The following is an 18,644-nucleotide window of genomic DNA, read 5'->3' on the forward strand; positions in this document are numbered from 1 at the left end:
AATTTCTGCCCGTGCGATCCCTCCCTGATGAGAAATTTGACCCACGTGGAGGACATGGCGCACTGAGCAAAGAAAGATTTTCAAAGGTTTAATTTGTTTTGCGAAATCTGATCGCGAAACGTTGTAACCAATATAATGAAACGTAGAGCACAGGCTACAGATAACTCTTTTGGGGTTGATAATATATCGAAGAAGGTAAGAAAGGACCCGAATTAATGTATGCGAATGTAGTTGTTGTTGATGGTAAACAACAAAACAGCTGCATTCACCAGTTACAACATCACACTTGCACCACTTATTAGATTTACCATCACCTGTTTTGTCTATGAACGTCCATGGATAAGGTGGACCTCAGTGGTTCCGTATTTTGCCGTTGATTAGCATGACAGTTGGTGGATTTCTTTGAAAGTTTACTTAAAGTACCAGGATGTGATGAGAAACATGGTTATCTGAGTGCCCGGCTGCTGCAAAAAGTAGAGCTGTAGCATGTTATGGTTGGATGAGTGTATCGATCTCAGATATCAGCCAATTGGTCCATCATTTATGTAGACAACGTTCTTGACAGCTCAACTAAACTTTTCTTGGAGATGCCCTTTTGGTCATTGATGCTATGATTACACATTATGTCTTAATTAGAAAGCTGTTGTTGTAAATGGAGAAGAAAACGATACAAAGACAACAAACTATAAAGACAGTCTGTACCGACCACCCACAAGCGAGGAAATCACTTCCCTCAAAGAAACTGAAAATCTTTTCAAGTCCAGTCTCTTCCGTATGCAGGTTTGTGCTTTTCATTCTAAATTTTCCCCAAGATTTGAATTAGGAAGACATCAAGTTGTAGCATTTGTCAATGTTATCATCACCCTAACCAGCTCTCATTTGAGTCATTGAATCAAATGGCCATCTGGCATCTATCCACCCAGCAGAAAAAAAGTGAACCAGTAGACTACTGTGACTCACAGACTCATGAGGCTTCTTGCCACTGTTTGGTGTAGTCAAGATTTTGTTTGGAAGATTTTTATGAATCCCGGTGGTTTGTGTACTGGAGTCTGCACTGAGAGGAAACCTGACCTGGTTATGTATTGTGTTCTTGGGCCTTCGACAGTGACTCTCTCCACCCAGGTGTATAACTTTGTAGCTGCAAATTGTTAGGGAAGCCTGAGGAAATGCTTGGGGGTAATCTTGCATCCCATTCAGGGAGGGGAGGGGGGAGGTAAGTTATACTCCTTGTTGTTTCATGCCATGGAAGCTGGGATAAGCTTTGGCTGAATCTGTCACTTTGCTCAAGTGCAGACTATATGTTTGTGAAATGGAATGATGTATATGTGCAGTGTATTCTGTGCATAGATCAATCTATACCAGCTATTGACAGTGTATTTTAATCAATTCTTTTAAAGATAACTGAACTTCTTGCTGAAGTACAACCAAAAAAAGACAGGAATAAAGCTCTTGATGAAGTCCTGCATGAACTCAATACTCTTCTGTTGTCACTACCTGATGGAGAGATGGTACACGAGGTAAGTTGTTTTGAGAAGTGACATGTCAATGCATGAGTGGTTTACTCATGAACTTCTGGTTGGTGACCAATCAGGTTAACTCCCAGGAGTGACCAAGACAGAATTTCTCCTTACAGTATTAAAATAACATTAAGCAGACATGTGATGACAATAAAGGAAAAAAATCAATAAAAGGATGATTGATTGATCCTGTTCAAAATTTTCTGAACTAACATTATAAAATTTATATGAGTGTGAATATATGAAAATCATATATATGTGTACCAACAAACTGACCTGCTCTCAGTTGGCTTGTCAGCGCAGTTGGATAAAAGCACTGCACTGGAATCACAGAGGTCATGAATTCAGATTCCGTACAGGCCTAAATTTTTTCCAGACCTTATTTTCTCTACTGCTAATTATAAGATGTGTTCATAACTATGTAGAATTATATGCATTAATTAGAGAATTGTATGGCAGGTATATAGTTTGGAAGTGAAGTACATGATTGTGTAAATCACTCTTACAAGTAGTTCATCAATATATCAAGCATTTACTGCCATGTATGTGTTATTAGCTTACTAATTTTCTTATAGATGGAAGATCACTCATGGCTTCCCAAAGAAACCAAATTTCCTCTTCCATCCAGCCTTTCACCTGTGAAAGGAAAGTTCTGCTTTAGAAGACCAGTTAGTGTGAAAGTTGTGGGGAGTTACCTTCTTGGTACCCTAACTAAACCAAATATGAATGTGGATGTTGCTGTTGAGATGCCAAAGGTAATGTAATTTGAAACTATTTTTTTAAGCTACAGAACTAATTTTTAACTCCAATGAGTGACCACTACATAGTGCACTTTCTAATAAAATAATCTTTGTGTTTCATGTTAGGAATGCTTTCAACATAAGGATTACCTAAACCTCAGATATCATCACAAGCGAGCTTTGTACCTATCCATCATAGCATCACATTTAGTAAACAGCTCTTTATTTGAGAGTGTTCAGTTCAGTCACATGAACGGAGAAGTATTGAGGCCAATCCTGGTGCTTAAACCAGAAGGTGAGGTTGCTCACATGTACATGTAGCCTGCAAAGAAGTGTTGTTGCAAGGTTTTCATTATGGTGTGAAATAAATATGGGTGCTGTTGTGTATCATTAGCTATTGAGCGGGTTTACATTGTCCTCTTGGCTATGTTGTTAAATAAAATCCTTCAAAGAAACAAGCAAATTTTTTTCTCTTAAGTTGCTCATAAATTATAAATAATTTCAGTCTAAATTTTTCTTTGGTTTGTAAAAGTTTCATATCAGTTCTTCCAGTTAAGATTAAGGTACTCACTACTAAAAGTAAGAGATGGTACATGAAGTGAAAAACTAGAATTTAGGTGGTTTGAAGATCTTTAGAAACTTACTGTAACTTATGTTTTAATTTGCAGTATATACAGTATAAATAAATTTATTGTTCCTTTTTGTGTAGGTAAAGCTGGCAAACAGTTTGTCATCAGATTGCATCCCTCTTTATCAGAGGGCACATTCAAGCCTCAGAGATTTTCTCCAACCAGGAACAATGTTAGACGTTGCTGGTTCAAAGGAGAGGAAGGTGTGGCTGAGGATACAGATGGTGAGATAAAATCTCCGGGTTACATATGTTAAGGGATGCTGACAAGAATTTGTTTAACAATCAAGATCTTCCTTAGTCAGTGATCATTTCCTTTATTCTCATGACCTTAATGTGTGATTCAGGGATGTTATTGTAAGGAGAAATTAGATGCTGGTCACTATTAGGAGTCAAAGGGTTAAAACAGTGAAAGCTGTGTATAGGAGTGCTGCATTTTAGATTTTTTGACTCAACTTTCTAATTGTTTTTCCTTTTCAATATTATTTAGACACAGGGTTACCAACCTTTCATTACAATGCCTCAGTATTGTCTGACATGTTCCTGGAACGACACCTTCACCACTTGTACAAGTGCATCACAGATTTTCCAGGAATGAAAGATGCTGTGGCTCTTATCAAAGTTTGGTTGCATCAGCGGGAACTTGATAAGGTTTGGACATCTCCATCATCACTATTTACGACTATGATTTTCATTTCAGAGAGGTGCAACAAAGATTTAGCAATCAGGTTTGAAAATGAAAATTGTGCTGTTGACACGGGCAAATATGGCCCTGTTTCTACTGTGACAACTTGTTGTTTGATTGCTTTTAGCAGGCTCTCATGTTTGATGGTAGGGCAAATACCATCATTGAGATTCGGTTACCACAGGAAGCAAGGAAGGTTGCCTGTGACAACACAGTAATTTCATGGTCCCAACTCGGTCACCAAACTTATTGTTATTTCTCCACACAGGGCCAGGGTGGCTGCACTGGATTTTTAGTGTCTATGTTCATCTCTCATTTACTACTTATAAAGAAAATCAACAAGCAGATGAGTTCATATCAGATCCTTAGAGTTTTCCTACAGTTTCTTGGTAAGTATACAACAGCAAATCTCTCTCTAAATATGCATTGTATTTTTTTATTCTTTATAGGACAAAAATATATATACTTTTTAAATAAATATTGGTCTCACTCTTTTCAGGATCAACTGATTGGACTAAAGAAGGGGTAACAATGACCAGGGAAAACAGTGATGATACTAATGTGGTATGATAAATATTAGTGATATTAGTTATTACAGACTTGAATTGTCTGTTGAAGGAGCTTTTTATCTATTTACTGTTTAATCCTTTGGGTATCATTTAAAATTGCCACAAGATGGAAGGATTGGATGAGATGGAAGATTTTCTTTTAAATTTAAAGTACAAATGAAAATGCAAACCTTATTCAAACAAATGAAGACAAGAGGAAAGAAAATCTGAAAAGAACAAGGAAAAGTTTATCTTTGTTTTTTTTCCAGCCATCAAAAGCAGATTTTCATGCAGGGTTTGATGTGGTGTTTGTTGACCCATCTGGTTACCTAAACCTGTGCGCAGGAATGACTGGTGCTCAGTACAAAAGAGTGAGTGAATAGTAATTATTTTTGTAAGCATCTTTATAAAAATTGGAATCCATGGTTAAACTCTCAGGCTGATGCTAAGTGGAAGTTGCTTGGTTGAAGAGAACTTTTGTAAGACTGTTACTCCTCATATATTAAGAATTTTCTTCAATCCTTTAACCCCTAAAAAAATGATTAGCCTCTAATTTCTCCTTACAGTTACAACCTTTTCATGAATATCACAATTCTTGAACAAAATAACACTGGAGCTCTCTAAGGATCATGTTTAAGGAAACAGGCAACAGGCAGTCTCTGTACAATAATGGTATTGCTAATTTAAATGAAGAGTGACTCATATGTGGCTGTTTTCATTCAATCCACAGTTACAGCATGAGGCCAGGTTATCTTTGGAATATTTGGACAGCAGTTTTATGGATGGATTTGAGATTCTTTTTATGAAGTCTGTGCCATTTATACAAACATTTGATCAATTTCTACAGTAAGTATTCTTAATTGTAGATGTTTAGTTTTTTGATCCAAAATTCTGTTTGCGAGGGCTTTTTCTTTCTTAAGGGGCATACTGAATTTCAGATGTTTTGTAGCCCTCTGAATCTTAAGTAATGGAGAACAGGGGTGAATGTTTTAATGTCTCTGTTGCAGAATTCCAAACATTAGTTCTTTAGAAGTGGTTTGCAAGAAGGATGACCTTCTCAGTCACCTTATTGACCATCCTGGAGACTGGACCCCAGTCGTTACTGATTGGCTACTTCATCTTGTTGACAAGGGTCTAGGAAAAAGAGTAGACATGCTTTGCTTTGAGCCACAGGCTCCCTGTCAGGTACAAACTAAATAGTGATCAATATGAAGGGAGCCAGAAAGATTTTAAGTAACCCAACTATGACATAAAGTAGGCAACACTACAGGTTACAATCATTCAGAATAGGCAGTGTATTTTTCAGAGGATTTGTGAAATGTGCTGATTGCTGGCATATTTTGGTGAATTTTATGGGAATTGGAATTTTTTTCTTCTCATTTTCTGACTGTTTTAATGTAATGTGTGGAGGAAAAAAGAGCGCAATCAGTGTTAATTTTGGCTGTGTACTATTGTTGTAGCCTCAAGCTCCAACTCACTCAAATGCATGGTTTAAAAACTCTTTTTTTTCCCACCCCATTAGTTCATGGCAAGTCAGCTTCTGGTCATTTAGCGCAGGGAAAAAGCTTCATTTTGTGTTACTTTTAACCAATCGAGGAACCAGTCGATCAGAAACAAACAAAAAACGCAGTGTAAAAGTGCTGATCATAAACTTGTCGTTATGTGTATATGCTTTACATAGAATGTTAAGTTCGTTCAGTTGAACCATTATAATTCGAATTAATATTTTATCACGACATGTTCATCAGTGGCCAGTTAGCAAGACTCCACCCGACAAAAGTCAGAAGGCTTTCACCCTGGGTTTGCTGTTGAATTCTGATCACTCTGACGTCGTGCTTGACACAGGACCTCCAGCCGACAGCGCAGAGGTTAGTGATCGTCTTTGTTTTCCTTTTCTTTCACAAACATCCCAAAAGCTCAACACACTAAATCTGAAAAACCATTAGGTTTGTCTTTTATAAAGTTCCTTTGAATCATTCTAAGTCATTCAGTACTGCACTATAAACCTACGCGAGTGACAAACAAGATCGTGCTATTTTTTTTTCCCCAGGCGATATCTTGGCGATCATTTTGGGGTGAGAAGTCTGAATTGCGCCGATTTAAAGATGGATCAATCCTGGAGGCGGTGTTATGGCCGTGCAACGGTATAGCAGAAAAACGAACTATCTGTGAAAGAATTATCAAACACCTTCTTCAAAGGTGATGATCACATTTTGAACTAATCTTTTGAAAAAGTTATGATTGATGCGCGTAACGTGAAGCATAATAGCTCAGATGGAGGAGCATAGTACTGTTATTGCATTAGATACAGCTCTAATCCTCTGAAACTCCAGTACATTTTGTGCCCATTTAATTTCGGCTCTTTTTGCAACGCTTACAAGCAATAGGATATGTTGCCAGAAAAAAAAAGGGAGAATTAGTTCTGCTTGGGAAGTTGGAAATAAAGAAAATTAGTGGAACTTGAGAGGTCCTCTTCACCCTCCCCTCCCCACGCTTTCCCCATTCGTATTACCCGGAAATACGTGGTTTGATTGGATCTTTTTTCTTTCAGACACGGAGATGTCGACACTTCGTCGTTCACCTACGTTGCAAGTCAGCTGGACTGTGTACTACAGACTCATGCTGAATCATCTAACGGCGGAACAGGCGAGGAGGACGCACAGAGAGTGAATCAAGTTTACAACGCTTTGTGTAAACAGATCCGGGCGTTGGAGCTGCCGCTCAGTGTGAGCTCGTTGCAGGGAATAAGCCCGGTGTTCAGAGGAGCAGAGGTAGTAGATCGAGGTTATTTCCAACCATTTTTGCCCATACTTCACAAAATCCGTGCGTCTGTTTGTTAGGGAGGTCTTCGTTGACAAAAATTTACGAACACTTAAAATGTATTTGATCCGAATCATGTTGCGTCTGATTAACTATTCTCTCTTATAGCAGCTCGGCATTCCCTTTTAAACAAGTATAGATAATTTGGCGCTTTATAAACATAACACCGTCCCACTCATAGTTTTCTCTTTCCTGATCATTTTGTTAAAAAATGTACATAACTTGTGAGGAAAAATTACTTGCTTATCTCTGGAAGGGGAAAAGTTGAAAATAAGTATATCGTTATGTTTTTTTTCTTGTCCTTAGGTTTTTCCGCCAAGAGCTTGCTTTAAAAATAGCAAAGTGAAACCGCAACCTGGCAATGAAAACTTAGCAGACAATGTATTGCTGCCGTCTGAACTAAAGAACACCACTTGGTGTCCAGCTATGGAAGGTAATTAGTGTTTTGATCATTTCTTGTGCAAGGTGCAGGTAACTGAGATGATAACCGCATGAAAACACTCGGATGTATATGTGTTAAGGTTTCTACGCTTTGAACCCGCATATTTCACCCATGCAGCCTTCATATTTGTGTAAAAACAAACAGTGTGATGGATACCATCTCAAAGCACAGCAAAGCTAGCGAAACGAGAAACTGGTTGGCAACTCTCCCAGCAGTTTTAAAAACGAATAGGTCTTATGCTGATCTTAGAAAATTTTGATACTATTTTAGTACATTCCTGTCTGCAATTTATGAGTTTCAAAAGTATTTTTCTGTTTGTAAAAATCTGCCTGAGAAGTATCATAGTAAAACAGTATTTCTCCGTTAATATTAGCAATTATCCGATTGAATCATAGTAGCTCTCTTTCTTTACAACTAAAATGAGCATAAGGAGCGGTGAGGGGAGGGGAGGGGAGGGGAATTTAAGTTACTTTTTCGTTCACTTGTTCGTTATACTCTGTGCTGTCAGGTCATTTTGGAAGATACGTGGAAGAATCTAAAGTCATTCTCTCGTAGTTATCTTGCAGTTTGAGACAAGCGGTAAATGGCCGGACGACTTGACCGCCATTCAACACATCAAAGCGGCATTTCACATCAGACTTGCCGAGTTATTGAAGAACGAATGTTCACTTATTACTGCTGCTTCACGTCAACATGTAGACGTACTGAAGGTCGGTTACTGTAAAAGAATTTCCTGGATATGAGTTTTAACGCTTTTTTGTACCATTTGGCCTCTGACTTCAATTCTTTGAGTATTTTATTCAAACTACAGCTACAATAACCGAAACGGGTAGCATTGTAGCGTGATTTAATCGTATTCTTGTTCTTTGTGGCTGTTATGCAGGATGGTTTTGTGTTCAGAGTCAAGATTATGCACTACCGTGAAATGGTGTTGTTTCAAAAAAGCGATATTACACAGGAGTCAAAAACAGATCACGAGAAGAAAGCTAAAGAACTGGAGCGGGAAATAACACATTTGCCGCTGTTGACAAGCACTCTTCATGGGTAGGTTGTAAAAAAATAATAACGATTCTTGCAATCAATCCCGGGTGTTTGAAATTAACTGAAACTAGGACTAATTGTGCCAAGGAAAACACGAGAACAACCTGTAACAAAATTCTTAAAGGAGCATCTAAGCACTCAAAGTCCCCCCATCCTTTGCATGCACTGAGTGCAAGAGAGCTAGAGAGAAGTTGCAAGCGTTGGAAGGTATACATCCTGTTAGTGTTAAGGGCGGAAAAACAATTTAAACCGGTGACCAGCACGACAAGGCGAAAGAGACTACTTGTTTCAAGCACGGTGCAGGTGTCAAGCACGGGAAAAGTGTTCCAAATTGTTTTTGTTTTTTTTTGCTTTTTTATTTGTTTGGTTTTTTATCACAGTATTGTGCTTTATAGGAATAGAGCCTTACAGTGTACGAGTTCCAGAGCTCGACATATGTAGGAATTGTACACAGTTATTCCTGAGAGGGACTGCTAGTAGTAGTGGTGACTGAGGGTTTCGAAAACCCTCGCCGAAGTCATCGTCAGAGTTGAGAGGACACGATCAAACACAAATTATCATTTTTTACTTCCCACAGCATACAACAGCAGTTCAGTGGATATAGCGGAACTGTACGTTTGGCTAAACGCTGGTTGTCGGCTCAACTGTTGTTTGATCACGTGACTGAAGAATGCATTGAGCTGTTGGTGGCCTCTCTGTTTCTCTCCCCAGCCCCCTTCACTCCTCCCAGGTAAGCCGCAGTGGGCATAGACCCATGGAAATCTTCAAACGTGAGTAGATGTTTACAGGAAGTTTCAGAACTATTAAGAAAATATGGAACTTTCAGTTTCATGTGAAAAAACTTTTGCAAGAGAATGTCAAAACCGTTTTGGCTAAATCGTAAAGTTAAAAATTTGACCAAATAAAATAAAGGAAACAAACAGTACTGTTAAGTCTCTATCGGATCACAACTGTTGGCCTTAGAGTGTTTTGTTGTTTTTTTTCGAAAATTTCAATGCAATAACGCATGAGATAAAGTGAGAGAATTCAAAATCTTCTTTTTCCTCAGATCTCCTCTCGTCGGATTTCTTCGATTTCTTCATCTGCTGTCCTTGACCGATTGGCAAACAACGCCCATAATTCTTAATTTCAATAACGACTTTTCCGGTGAGTCTTAAAAGCTGAGTTTTGAGTTTCGCAATACCAAAATCAAAGAAATCACAACAGTCGCTCAGAACAAAGGAAATGTCACAAGGGAGCAATGAGTGCGTAAAGTAAAAACAAACAAACTGCCTGAAGAGCGGGGAAATGGAAGTGATCACGCGATCATTTCATTTTGTTCTACATCTGATTGGTTTAAAATTTGGCGCGAGTTTTCTAGACCAATCTTCAGTTATGGATAGTGAAATAATTGATATAGAAACATGTTGTGTCACAGCACTGGGTCTTTATAGTTTGGATCATAGGAGTGCAGTTGAAGCTGCTCCTGTAGAAAAATTATAAAATGAGATTCTCTGCTTACAGTGAAATTTTTCACTTGACGTCACGATTACTCTTTTTCTTATCAAAGTGTAGCACCTTTCTTGCTTAATGACCGTTGATTTGTAATACTTACAATATGCAGGATAGAAAAGATTAGGCCATCTTCGCCATTTGTCCCTCTTTGTTCGTCTTTGCGAGCTCGTCTTGGCCACTACGTTTCATCTCGAAATCAGAAGCCCTTAGACTTGAATCCTCACGATTTTTAGATACTTTGTCTCTTATTTCGTAGCTGAAGAATACCAGGAAATAACTTCCAAGTTTTCAAACAACAGAGCACAGCTTCCGGCGGTATTTATTTCTACTCCTAAGGATAAATTTACCTCTTTGTGGACAAAGGACAAACCTTCCAAACAGGTTCTGTTTTCATGCATTTACATGTAGCTTTTTACTACTTTAGGTGAATGATACATTGCGCTTTTAATTAATCTTTTAATTCCCACACCACAGATTGTAAATAGACTTTCCTTGCTGGCGAGGGAGTCGCAGTCTATCTTGGAACATCAAATTAAAACGTGCCCTCTTCAAGCAACAGATTTCAAGGTACAATGGATTCACACTTATTGTATAATTCCGACGAAAAAACTCATCGTGTATTGTGGAGGTGCTCTGAGTACACGAAAGATTGAGCTAAATGGATTAGCAGAGATACAGCATGTGCACAATAGATTGTTGACCCACCCGACCCTTTGTTTGTTTGTTTGTATGTTAAATTTGTTTTACATAAGCATGTGGATCGGTTGGAAACCAATTATGTGAATTTTTTTCTTTCGTTCGTTTCTCTCCTCAGCTAATCTTCCGTCCGCCATTGGATCATTATGACGTCATTATTCATCTTCACAATCGTCTCCTCTCTCGAAGAAGCCAGGCCCTTGATCGTGTGAAGCATTCAACTGAGGAACCCTCATCATCAAGTCCGTCTGTTTTACTTCCGGTCGTCAATTTTGACCCCTCGTGGTTGTATCTCGAAGAACTCAAGGTAAAAACAGATTTTTTTCTTGTAACATCAAGAAGACGTTGACTGTAGATAAGCCGAATATATCCAGATCACAGTTTAAGATGTTCATGAAATTAATTTTTTCCAGGAGGCGTTTTCAGATGTTGCGATGTTCTTTCACGATGTTTATGGTGGGAACATTGTTGGGGTTGTATGGAAGCCTCACAGCTTTGAACCAGCTCCGTTTAAGGTGCAGTCCCCTTTTATTTTGTAGGACGTTTTCCCGTCATGAATGCTGTTTTCTTTGTTATTTATTTTATAATCTAATCGGACTGTTATTTGGTCTCAACAGATTCTACACACACAGCACAAGATGCCATTAACCACTCCTCAAAAAGGTGCAAAGGTAAGTAGCGCAATGCGAAAGATAGCTTAACCCTTAAACTTCTAGAAGTGATTAACTAATAACTTCTCCCTATAAGATCCATACATCATACTGCAAACAGGTATTGAGAAAACTCCAACTTATCAGGTAGAGGTTGTTATCTTGATCTAACGCTAAATTCTCGTAACTGATTTACGAGGATATGTGTAGCAGCTAGAGGGGAGAATTAACGATCAGATCATTGGAGTTAAAAGGGTTAAAACATGTAGGTGTGTTTAACCTGAACACCGATGAAAAAGGGTTCATGATAGATTTAGCCATTTGTAAATTCCACTTTTCAGTGGAAGGAAAAAAATATGTTGTCATGGGTGTTTTTAGCAAAGTGCGCGGCAAGATCCAATGTACTGCTCAGGTTAACTAGAACTTTCAAGTTTTAAATTTGATTTTGGTACTGCTTCACTCCTATGAGTTGAATCTTAAGCCGCAGAGCGTCGAGGGCACGATAAATTCCCCGTGGGGGGAGAGTGGCGGAAGTACATTTGCATCGTGCTTGAAAGGGTAGCAAATCAGATACAGGAAGAGCTTAATCTTTCCTGCTCGTAGAGCCAGCCTCACAATAAAAATTTCTTTTTTTTTCAGTCGAGTGGGAGCTGGGTCATACCTAATATTGCAGCCATCTTGTCTGACTTTCAAACAATCGGAGACGGACTAGTGAAAAAGATCGAGGTTATGAATGGTTGAAGAAAGAAAAAACAACCCAACATATCCTCCTGAAAAATAAGATGACTTCTCAAAAAAAAAAAAAAAACCTGATACTGAAAACACTGTGAACTTGAAAATCTTATCGATTACCGTCATGACAGGACGGAAAACGCGTGCACTGTAAGTACCTCCCGTTGTCCCATACAAAGCCTTAGAAAAGTTTTCTAAGACTTTGTATGGGACAACGGGAGGTACTTACAGTGCACGCATTTTCCGTCCTGTCACGAATGAAAGAAAATGGTGCAATATACCAGCTTAGCCAAAAATGTAAAGTACCTTAAATCTTAGAGGGCCCTGTTGAAATTGTTCTTTTTAAATGGCAACCGGTGTCCCTTGCTCGGATTCAACTTGTACAGTCTTAAAACAAAATTTTTTAAAAATAAAGGTAAAGATGCATTTGCTTCATCGAATCATATTAATGCTTGGCCCCTTCTGTTCTTTAAAGTAAATATCACAAAATCTTCTTCACAGACTTAAATTTAGAGCCAGCCAATCGCGTCGATTTTTCGAGACTGACTTGTATATTTACGGAAGGGAATATTAGCCTTCGACTTCGCCGCTCAGTCAGATTTATCTTTCATAGTATGAGAACAGTTCAAATCTCGCGCCCGCTTCGTAAGTCAGACTAATTCTTTTTGTGCAATAATGGTGATAAGACTGAGTGGAGTCAAGTTCGGTCTGTAATCATACGAGTGATAACAAAATCGACGGCCGCGTAGTGGAAGTCCGATTTGTTTATCACGAGAATGAAAACCGGCAAACTGTCCGAACTGTACAAACCAAGATGAAGGTCTCTTTTTCTCCTTAAAAGCTTCTACCGGTGCATTTTCACCGTGCGGCACACCTCGATAAAACTCCCCCCCCGCCACATACAGTCTGTTATTGACAACAATAAGACTGGATCCAAAGTGAGGATAACAAGTTGTGGGTCAAAACATTGCACTAAGGCAGGTTTTGCTCGATGTTTGACTCGTTGGGAACCCATGCAAAACATATAACTTAGAGTTCATTACTGCCGCTGCTACAGTATCTAACCCTTCTTGTGCAAATAAACGCAAGTTATTCCTGCACTGCTGCCTGGTGTTGTCAGCCAAAGTGTAAATCTCGGGTGGACTAGACTGACTTATTGCATAAACATAGTCACCAATAGAACACAAACATTGGATTATCTCAGGAAAACTCAACCTTGGAAGTTTTTGCCAAGACTTTTTTATCATATGATAACGATGAATATCTGATTCATTGACACACGATGAGGTTAAATACAAATAATTTCCGATATATTTCGCACTAGACCACTTTATACCTACTTCACCTACATCTGGCACAGATTTTAACGGTTTCCATTCTTTACTTTCCTCATCAAAGTAGTAAGGCCTCTCTTCTCGATCATTACTGAAATGGTTTGACCTCTTAAATGGGCAAAATGCAACAAGAACCTACAGCATAAGGATAAAACATTTCTTAGTAAGAAAGAGATTATATTATCTCTTGAGGTAATGAATTGCTCATTATTTGTCGCCACGGGGAGAGGGGTGGGGGGAGGGGGGTTCGGAGGAATAATTGTGTCACTATAAAATTTACCCGATCCCTTAAGGCTTTGTAATATTATGTTCCCCTACCCTCTTTGGCAGTTAATTGACAGTCAGTTTTCTTTTATTAGTTCCCCATTTAAAAGATGTCGGCAACGACTGCCCCCCCCCCCCCCCCCCAGGCCATAAATAGTGCTGGTTCACAAATTCATGTCCGACAAATTTTATGTGAAATTTTTTTTGCCACACCAGATGGAACAAAAAACCCTCATTTTATATGTTACAAGGGAAAGGGGTTATTTTTCGTACACTTTACTCCTATAGGACTGAAGCATTTCGTTTGTGGAGTTTTCGTAACATATCGAAATATGAATACCTTTGTTAATGAGGTGGCACTGTTAAAACCTGTGATATCCTTTGTAATTTAGTTACTTTGCTGACAGCCAAAAAATGGATTTGTTTATTGGTTATTGTCCAAACGCGACAATACATTTGTACATCAAATCGATCTGACTGAATAATTTCAGTCAAAAAGAAATCACAGCATTGTTTAAGAACATTCCTCGCTTGAAGATAGTCTGCGGCAGCAAGAACTTCAAACACGTTTTCCTTATGGATCTGAAGTTTACCAGTGTAGATGGAGTCCATAACGACCTTGAAGACGTGCGGTGAAAGGCTTTCATCTTTAAGCTCGGTCACTTCCTGGTTGGACTCCTTCATTCCATCTGCAAACATGGCGTAGAAGTAATCGCTGTACGAAACGAGCACATTGCGATGAGCGAGAAAAGTTTCTCCACCAATTTTTAAACGAACGTCGACAAATTGCCATTCGTCTCGAAACTGAGCACATTTGGTCAAGAGAATTCCAGAATAGATATCCATCTTTCACTTTTACAACTTCGTCTCCAGGTGTTCTCGGTCAGTTTTCCTCATGGTGTGGGTCGAGGCAAACCCACTAATCATAGCGCTCTAACACGACCGCTGATCTTATGCAATATTATTTTTGGTTTAAATAGATTCCGTTTTAAATATTTGCAAAACTGTGTAAGTTCCAATGAAAGCACTGTTGAAGACTATTCCCGACTATCAAAGTACGCTTCGAGTCTTTTACAGTTTCACAGTAAGTTTCTACCACTCGACTATTTCTGTGTTAATCAACCGCCAGCTGCAGTCTGGGATAACATTTGTTGTACATGCATTGTTTGTCATAGCAAACTGTAAAATATCTAACGATGGTGTAGCTGCTTCTCTTTTAGTTTGTTTCTTTTTAAAATAAAAAGAATGTAGTAATTGGATAGAAAAACCTTTATTATAGTAAATGGTTTGAACCCGGGAGAAGGACTGTTGTCGGTAATAGACACAGTCTTAGAGGAAGACCTCATCAGAGTCGAGAGTGAAGGGTCAAATGAAGATTTGTCGGCAGAGAGTGTTACGCAACAAAGAACAAAGACGAAGCATAAAAGATATCACCCAAGTAAGGAATACCTCTTCCCGTTCCTTGGATTAGACTTTAACATTCAGTTATGCCTTAACAAAAACGGATCTCAACGATCTACCGAAACTGGACAAATCTTTCAATAAAAATAAATTGGTGGAATTTTCCAAGAGGCATACGGCAGACTAGTTCGTTATTTACAGAGTGCAGCCAAGGAGAGTGAACTGACTCTTGGCAAGCGAGAATTCGAAGGAATACAATGGTTAACGGGGTGGAAATCTGGAACCTGGGACCACCAGATTATTTGTCCATATAATCTTAGACATTTAGACAGTTGCTATACAGCTGCGAACACAGACACCTTGCCTGTGTGCCTGTGTGCACTTAACCTTATAGTGAACTAAAAATCATTAACAAGGAAAATGCTACAAAAACAATGCCAAAAAATTGATCATAAAAAGTCAATTTAAGGGTCCAGATAGGCCCTTTTGTTAGAAAACTGTATGAAAACAGGTAACACATCTCACCATACTACTCACTAAAATAAAACGTTTAAACTGATAGGGAAAATTTAATTTAGCAGGCCCACTATACGATGGACAAAGGGCAAAAAGCAAAAGACAAAGGCCAAAAACAGAGGCTATAACGGTGAAGAGAGAAGGAAGGACAAAGGAATCAGTTATTTTCTTAGGTCATTCTTCTTTTCCCACGGACTGTTTCAAAAATGGACTTAAAAACAAATACTGTATTTCGCAGAACCACTAATTGTCTTTATATTAAGTCACCGATCAGTTTCTCTTTTATGTCTCATATACCTAAGAGAAGCTCAAATTCAGTAGCAGCGTCATTCATAATCTGAAATTTTTTCCCTGTTAGGTTCATTCAAGTTTTCCACCTTGACAGGCAAATAACACAAACTTGTTCCTCTTTCTACTTTAGCTAGATCTCCCCAACCACTTAAGTCAACTTGATACCTTTCCTCAGTTGGAATTCTAATCTCACTGTCAACTGGAAATTCTTAGTGATGAAATACACCCACCCCTCTATTTCAACTGCACCCAGGCCGTTTGGGGGAATATGTTTCGGAGGCACTACAAACTACAAGGTTTTAGTACCTTCATTTAACCCTCCCACAGGTGCAGGGCCACGACGAACCCCCTCCTCCCATGCCATACAGTCTGTTATTGACCACAAAAATACTGGATTCAAAATGAGAATGGGAGGTTGACGCGAGTTTTTTCCACACATTATATTTTGGGCCAAAACAATGAACCACATACGGTTTATCGACCCAATTGGGGTTTCTCTCTTCACCTATTTTATAACCATGAATTAAATATATTTTAGAGTCCATTACTATTGCTGATACAGTACTTAACTTCTTCTTGTTTCCCTCTACTTTCAAACCTTCTCTACCTTGCCAACTGTTATTCGTCAAACTGTACCTTTAAGGAGGATCTGACTCACTAATGGCGTATTGATAGTCACGAACAGAACGCAAGCAGTTAACTTCGTGGTTGTTTCCGTATTCTGGTAATTTAACCCACGAGTTATTTACCACATCACTCCGATGTATTTCCTGATTCTGTCCAGCTAAAAATGAGTAGTTTCCAATGCGTTCAAGACAAAAGCACGAGCCAGTTTTTTTCTTTTCTCTAATTGTGCTACAGATGGCTAAGGTTTCCATAGCTTCGCTTCGAAATTAAAGTAATAAGCTTTACACTGCACTGAGAGAGGCCTGTACGCTTCGTGCTTGATGCTGTCTGACTTGATGCTGTCAGTATTTGGAGGTGCCTTGCGAAGCTTCCTAACTCTCCGAGTTTGAAAGGCAACAAGTATCTGAAACAGGAGACAGTCATTTAAAAATTCCTCTTTTCAGCCGATATTCTATAAATTTATTACTACAAAGAAAGTATTCAATTTAAGATTCCAAAAATTTGATAACGCAGTTGGTTGCTTTTTGCTCATCACTATATTTTTACTGAAATAGTTTTAATCGGTTACAGGAAACTTGTTTTCCTGTTTGAGCCTGATTAATTGACTGATTTCTATTAATATTTATCGAATCTCGTCGCTGATATAATGAGGACAACGACTTAACATATAAATTATGTTCCAGGAATTTCAGATTAAACTTGGAGCTAGTTGTTGTTAAACTGAGTGTAGCGTAGAGAATCAAGTGAGATCTCACCAAAAGCTTGGTTGAAATTAAGGAAAGCAGCTACAGAGATGTCTATAGAGCTTCTCTGTTCTCTCACCTGTCTCATTGATCGAGGTTTAACTTTCTCAGCGGCGAACTCATGAGAAGGCATACAATGATGCATCATGGATTCTTGCAAATGCATGTTTACCTCGGGAACTCGCTGCATTTCTTCTGTTTTCAGCTCTCAATCACAATCTTCACGTCTACCAGCCCCAGAAGAACAGTTCCGATAACTTCTCCTGCTACTGCCATCCTCTTTTCCCCTTTGTGTCTGATCATGTTCATCGCTGATTTGAAGACGAAAGTTTCGGAGGGTGAATTGAGGTCGTCTCGGCCAAGAAGCCTGAGTAGTTGATCTCCATTGATGTGAGTCAGGAATTCTTTAGTTTCGCAAACATCTTTGTACATGGATGCCATCTTGGCCTCTGCTGCCTCTTGCAGATCTGTCAGACCAAGTCTTTCGGCGATTGTACACAGCGCGGAGTAGTTCTTCAGGTCAATTCTGTTTTCTGTGAATTCCTTCTTTACGAAATCACAACACAGTTGAACAACACTCGCGATTTGAAGCTGACTAGCGGCGAGAAGAACCTCAAATACGCTCTTCTGGTTGACATGAAGATCACCAGTGTAGATGGAGTCCATAACGATCTTGAATATCTCCAGCGAAATGCTTTTGTTTTTTATTTCGATCACTTCCTGGTTCTGGTGACATACACCCAGCGATACAAAGATTAACTTGCAAAGATATCGATCAGATGACGGGGTCTCAATTGGGGCATAAAGTTCCACGATAATAATTTTGCAATTACAATGAAAACCACTAGTGGTATATCCGAAGAAGGTCGATGTGGTAAGTAAATCGAAATTTATCCTAAAATCATTGATAAATTCATCAAACGTATGACGTACGTCTTCATTTACATCTTCTCTCCGTACAACACCTCATTTTAAGTCATATCTTTTGCCTGGAATGACTTTTTAAAATCTCGTTATCCCCACATTCTGCTGTAATTACGTATACACTTTGTTTTTCTTTAGGATGAAAATCGCGAGAAGCTAGCGTCAGCATTTTAATTACAGTTCAAGGCTCTCTCAAGGCCGATTAGTTTATATTTCGGAAAGAGCTGGTAAGAAATACTTTAACGACAGATATTTTACACCCGAGCATTATTGAGAGAGGTCTCCAACCCAGTGCTAATGTTATAAATATAGAATGTAAGCTTAATCTGGCCATAACTGAGAACATAGCGGTTATACCACAAATGTGACTATTTTTCCGTTTTTGCAGGTGATCATAGATACGAATAAGATTCAGAGGTGTTCCTATGAAAAGTGCGTCAAAAAGGGATTTACTACAGATAATTCTCTTGCTCACAGGGGTCCCATAACCGTAATTCTCCGGTAAGTTACAGTGGCATGAACTGATGTCCCAATACTCGCCCCTTGGGAAG

General features: G+C 38.8%; 1 protein-coding gene and 2 pseudogenes across 2 annotated transcripts; 1 reads left to right on the top strand and 2 right to left on the bottom strand.

Moving 5' to 3' along the window:
- The first annotated feature begins 23 nt into the window (after nucleotides 1-23).
- LOC113681333 (nucleolar protein 6) lies at nucleotides 24-12,433 on the top strand. Its single transcript, XM_089203257.1, has 26 exons — nucleotides 24-195; nucleotides 637-780; nucleotides 1,398-1,517; nucleotides 2,093-2,272; nucleotides 2,384-2,552; nucleotides 2,967-3,110; nucleotides 3,376-3,536; nucleotides 3,839-3,959; nucleotides 4,070-4,134; nucleotides 4,388-4,489; nucleotides 4,849-4,964; nucleotides 5,126-5,303; nucleotides 5,867-5,986; nucleotides 6,169-6,317; nucleotides 6,670-6,889; nucleotides 7,245-7,371; nucleotides 7,936-8,090; nucleotides 8,264-8,424; nucleotides 8,999-9,151; nucleotides 9,470-9,567; nucleotides 10,172-10,296; nucleotides 10,390-10,482; nucleotides 10,730-10,918; nucleotides 11,025-11,126; nucleotides 11,229-11,282; nucleotides 11,901-12,433. The coding sequence occupies exons 1-26, from the start codon at nucleotides 136-138 to the stop codon at nucleotides 12,000-12,002; spliced, it is 3,408 nt and encodes a 1,135-aa protein (XP_089059383.1). The 5' UTR covers nucleotides 24-135; the 3' UTR covers nucleotides 12,003-12,433.
- A 3,008-nt stretch (nucleotides 12,434-15,441) lies between these two features.
- Nucleotides 15,442-16,647, bottom strand: LOC149046447 (uncharacterized; annotated as a pseudogene).
- On the bottom strand, nucleotides 16,212-18,579 carry LOC149046448 (kelch-like ECH-associated protein 1B; annotated as a pseudogene). The gene is made up of 3 exons (XR_016185471.1): nucleotides 18,569-18,579; nucleotides 17,249-18,121; nucleotides 16,212-16,829 (listed from the first exon to the last, which is right to left on the bottom strand). The product of XR_016185471.1 is annotated as a kelch-like ECH-associated protein 1B (transcript).
- Between the last annotated feature and the right edge of the window lie 65 nt (nucleotides 18,580-18,644).

This window comes from Pocillopora damicornis, chromosome 4 (genome assembly GCF_964200805.1).
Source record: "Pocillopora damicornis chromosome 4, jaPocDami1.2, whole genome shotgun sequence".
Taxonomy (NCBI): Eukaryota; Metazoa; Cnidaria; class Anthozoa; order Scleractinia; family Pocilloporidae; genus Pocillopora; species Pocillopora damicornis.

Excerpts from the sequence above, each read along its gene's own strand:
- LOC113681333 (XM_089203257.1), top strand. The coding sequence starts at position 136 with ATGAAACGTAGAGCACAGGCTACAGATAACTCTTTTGGGGTTGATAAT. Across the intron at positions 6,318-6,669 it reads ATCAAACACCTTCTTCAAAG|ACACGGAGATGTCGACACTT; the intron begins GTGATGATCACA and ends TTTTTCTTTCAG. Across the intron at positions 10,297-10,389 it reads AGGACAAACCTTCCAAACAG|ATTGTAAATAGACTTTCCTT; the intron begins GTTCTGTTTTCA and ends CCCACACCACAG.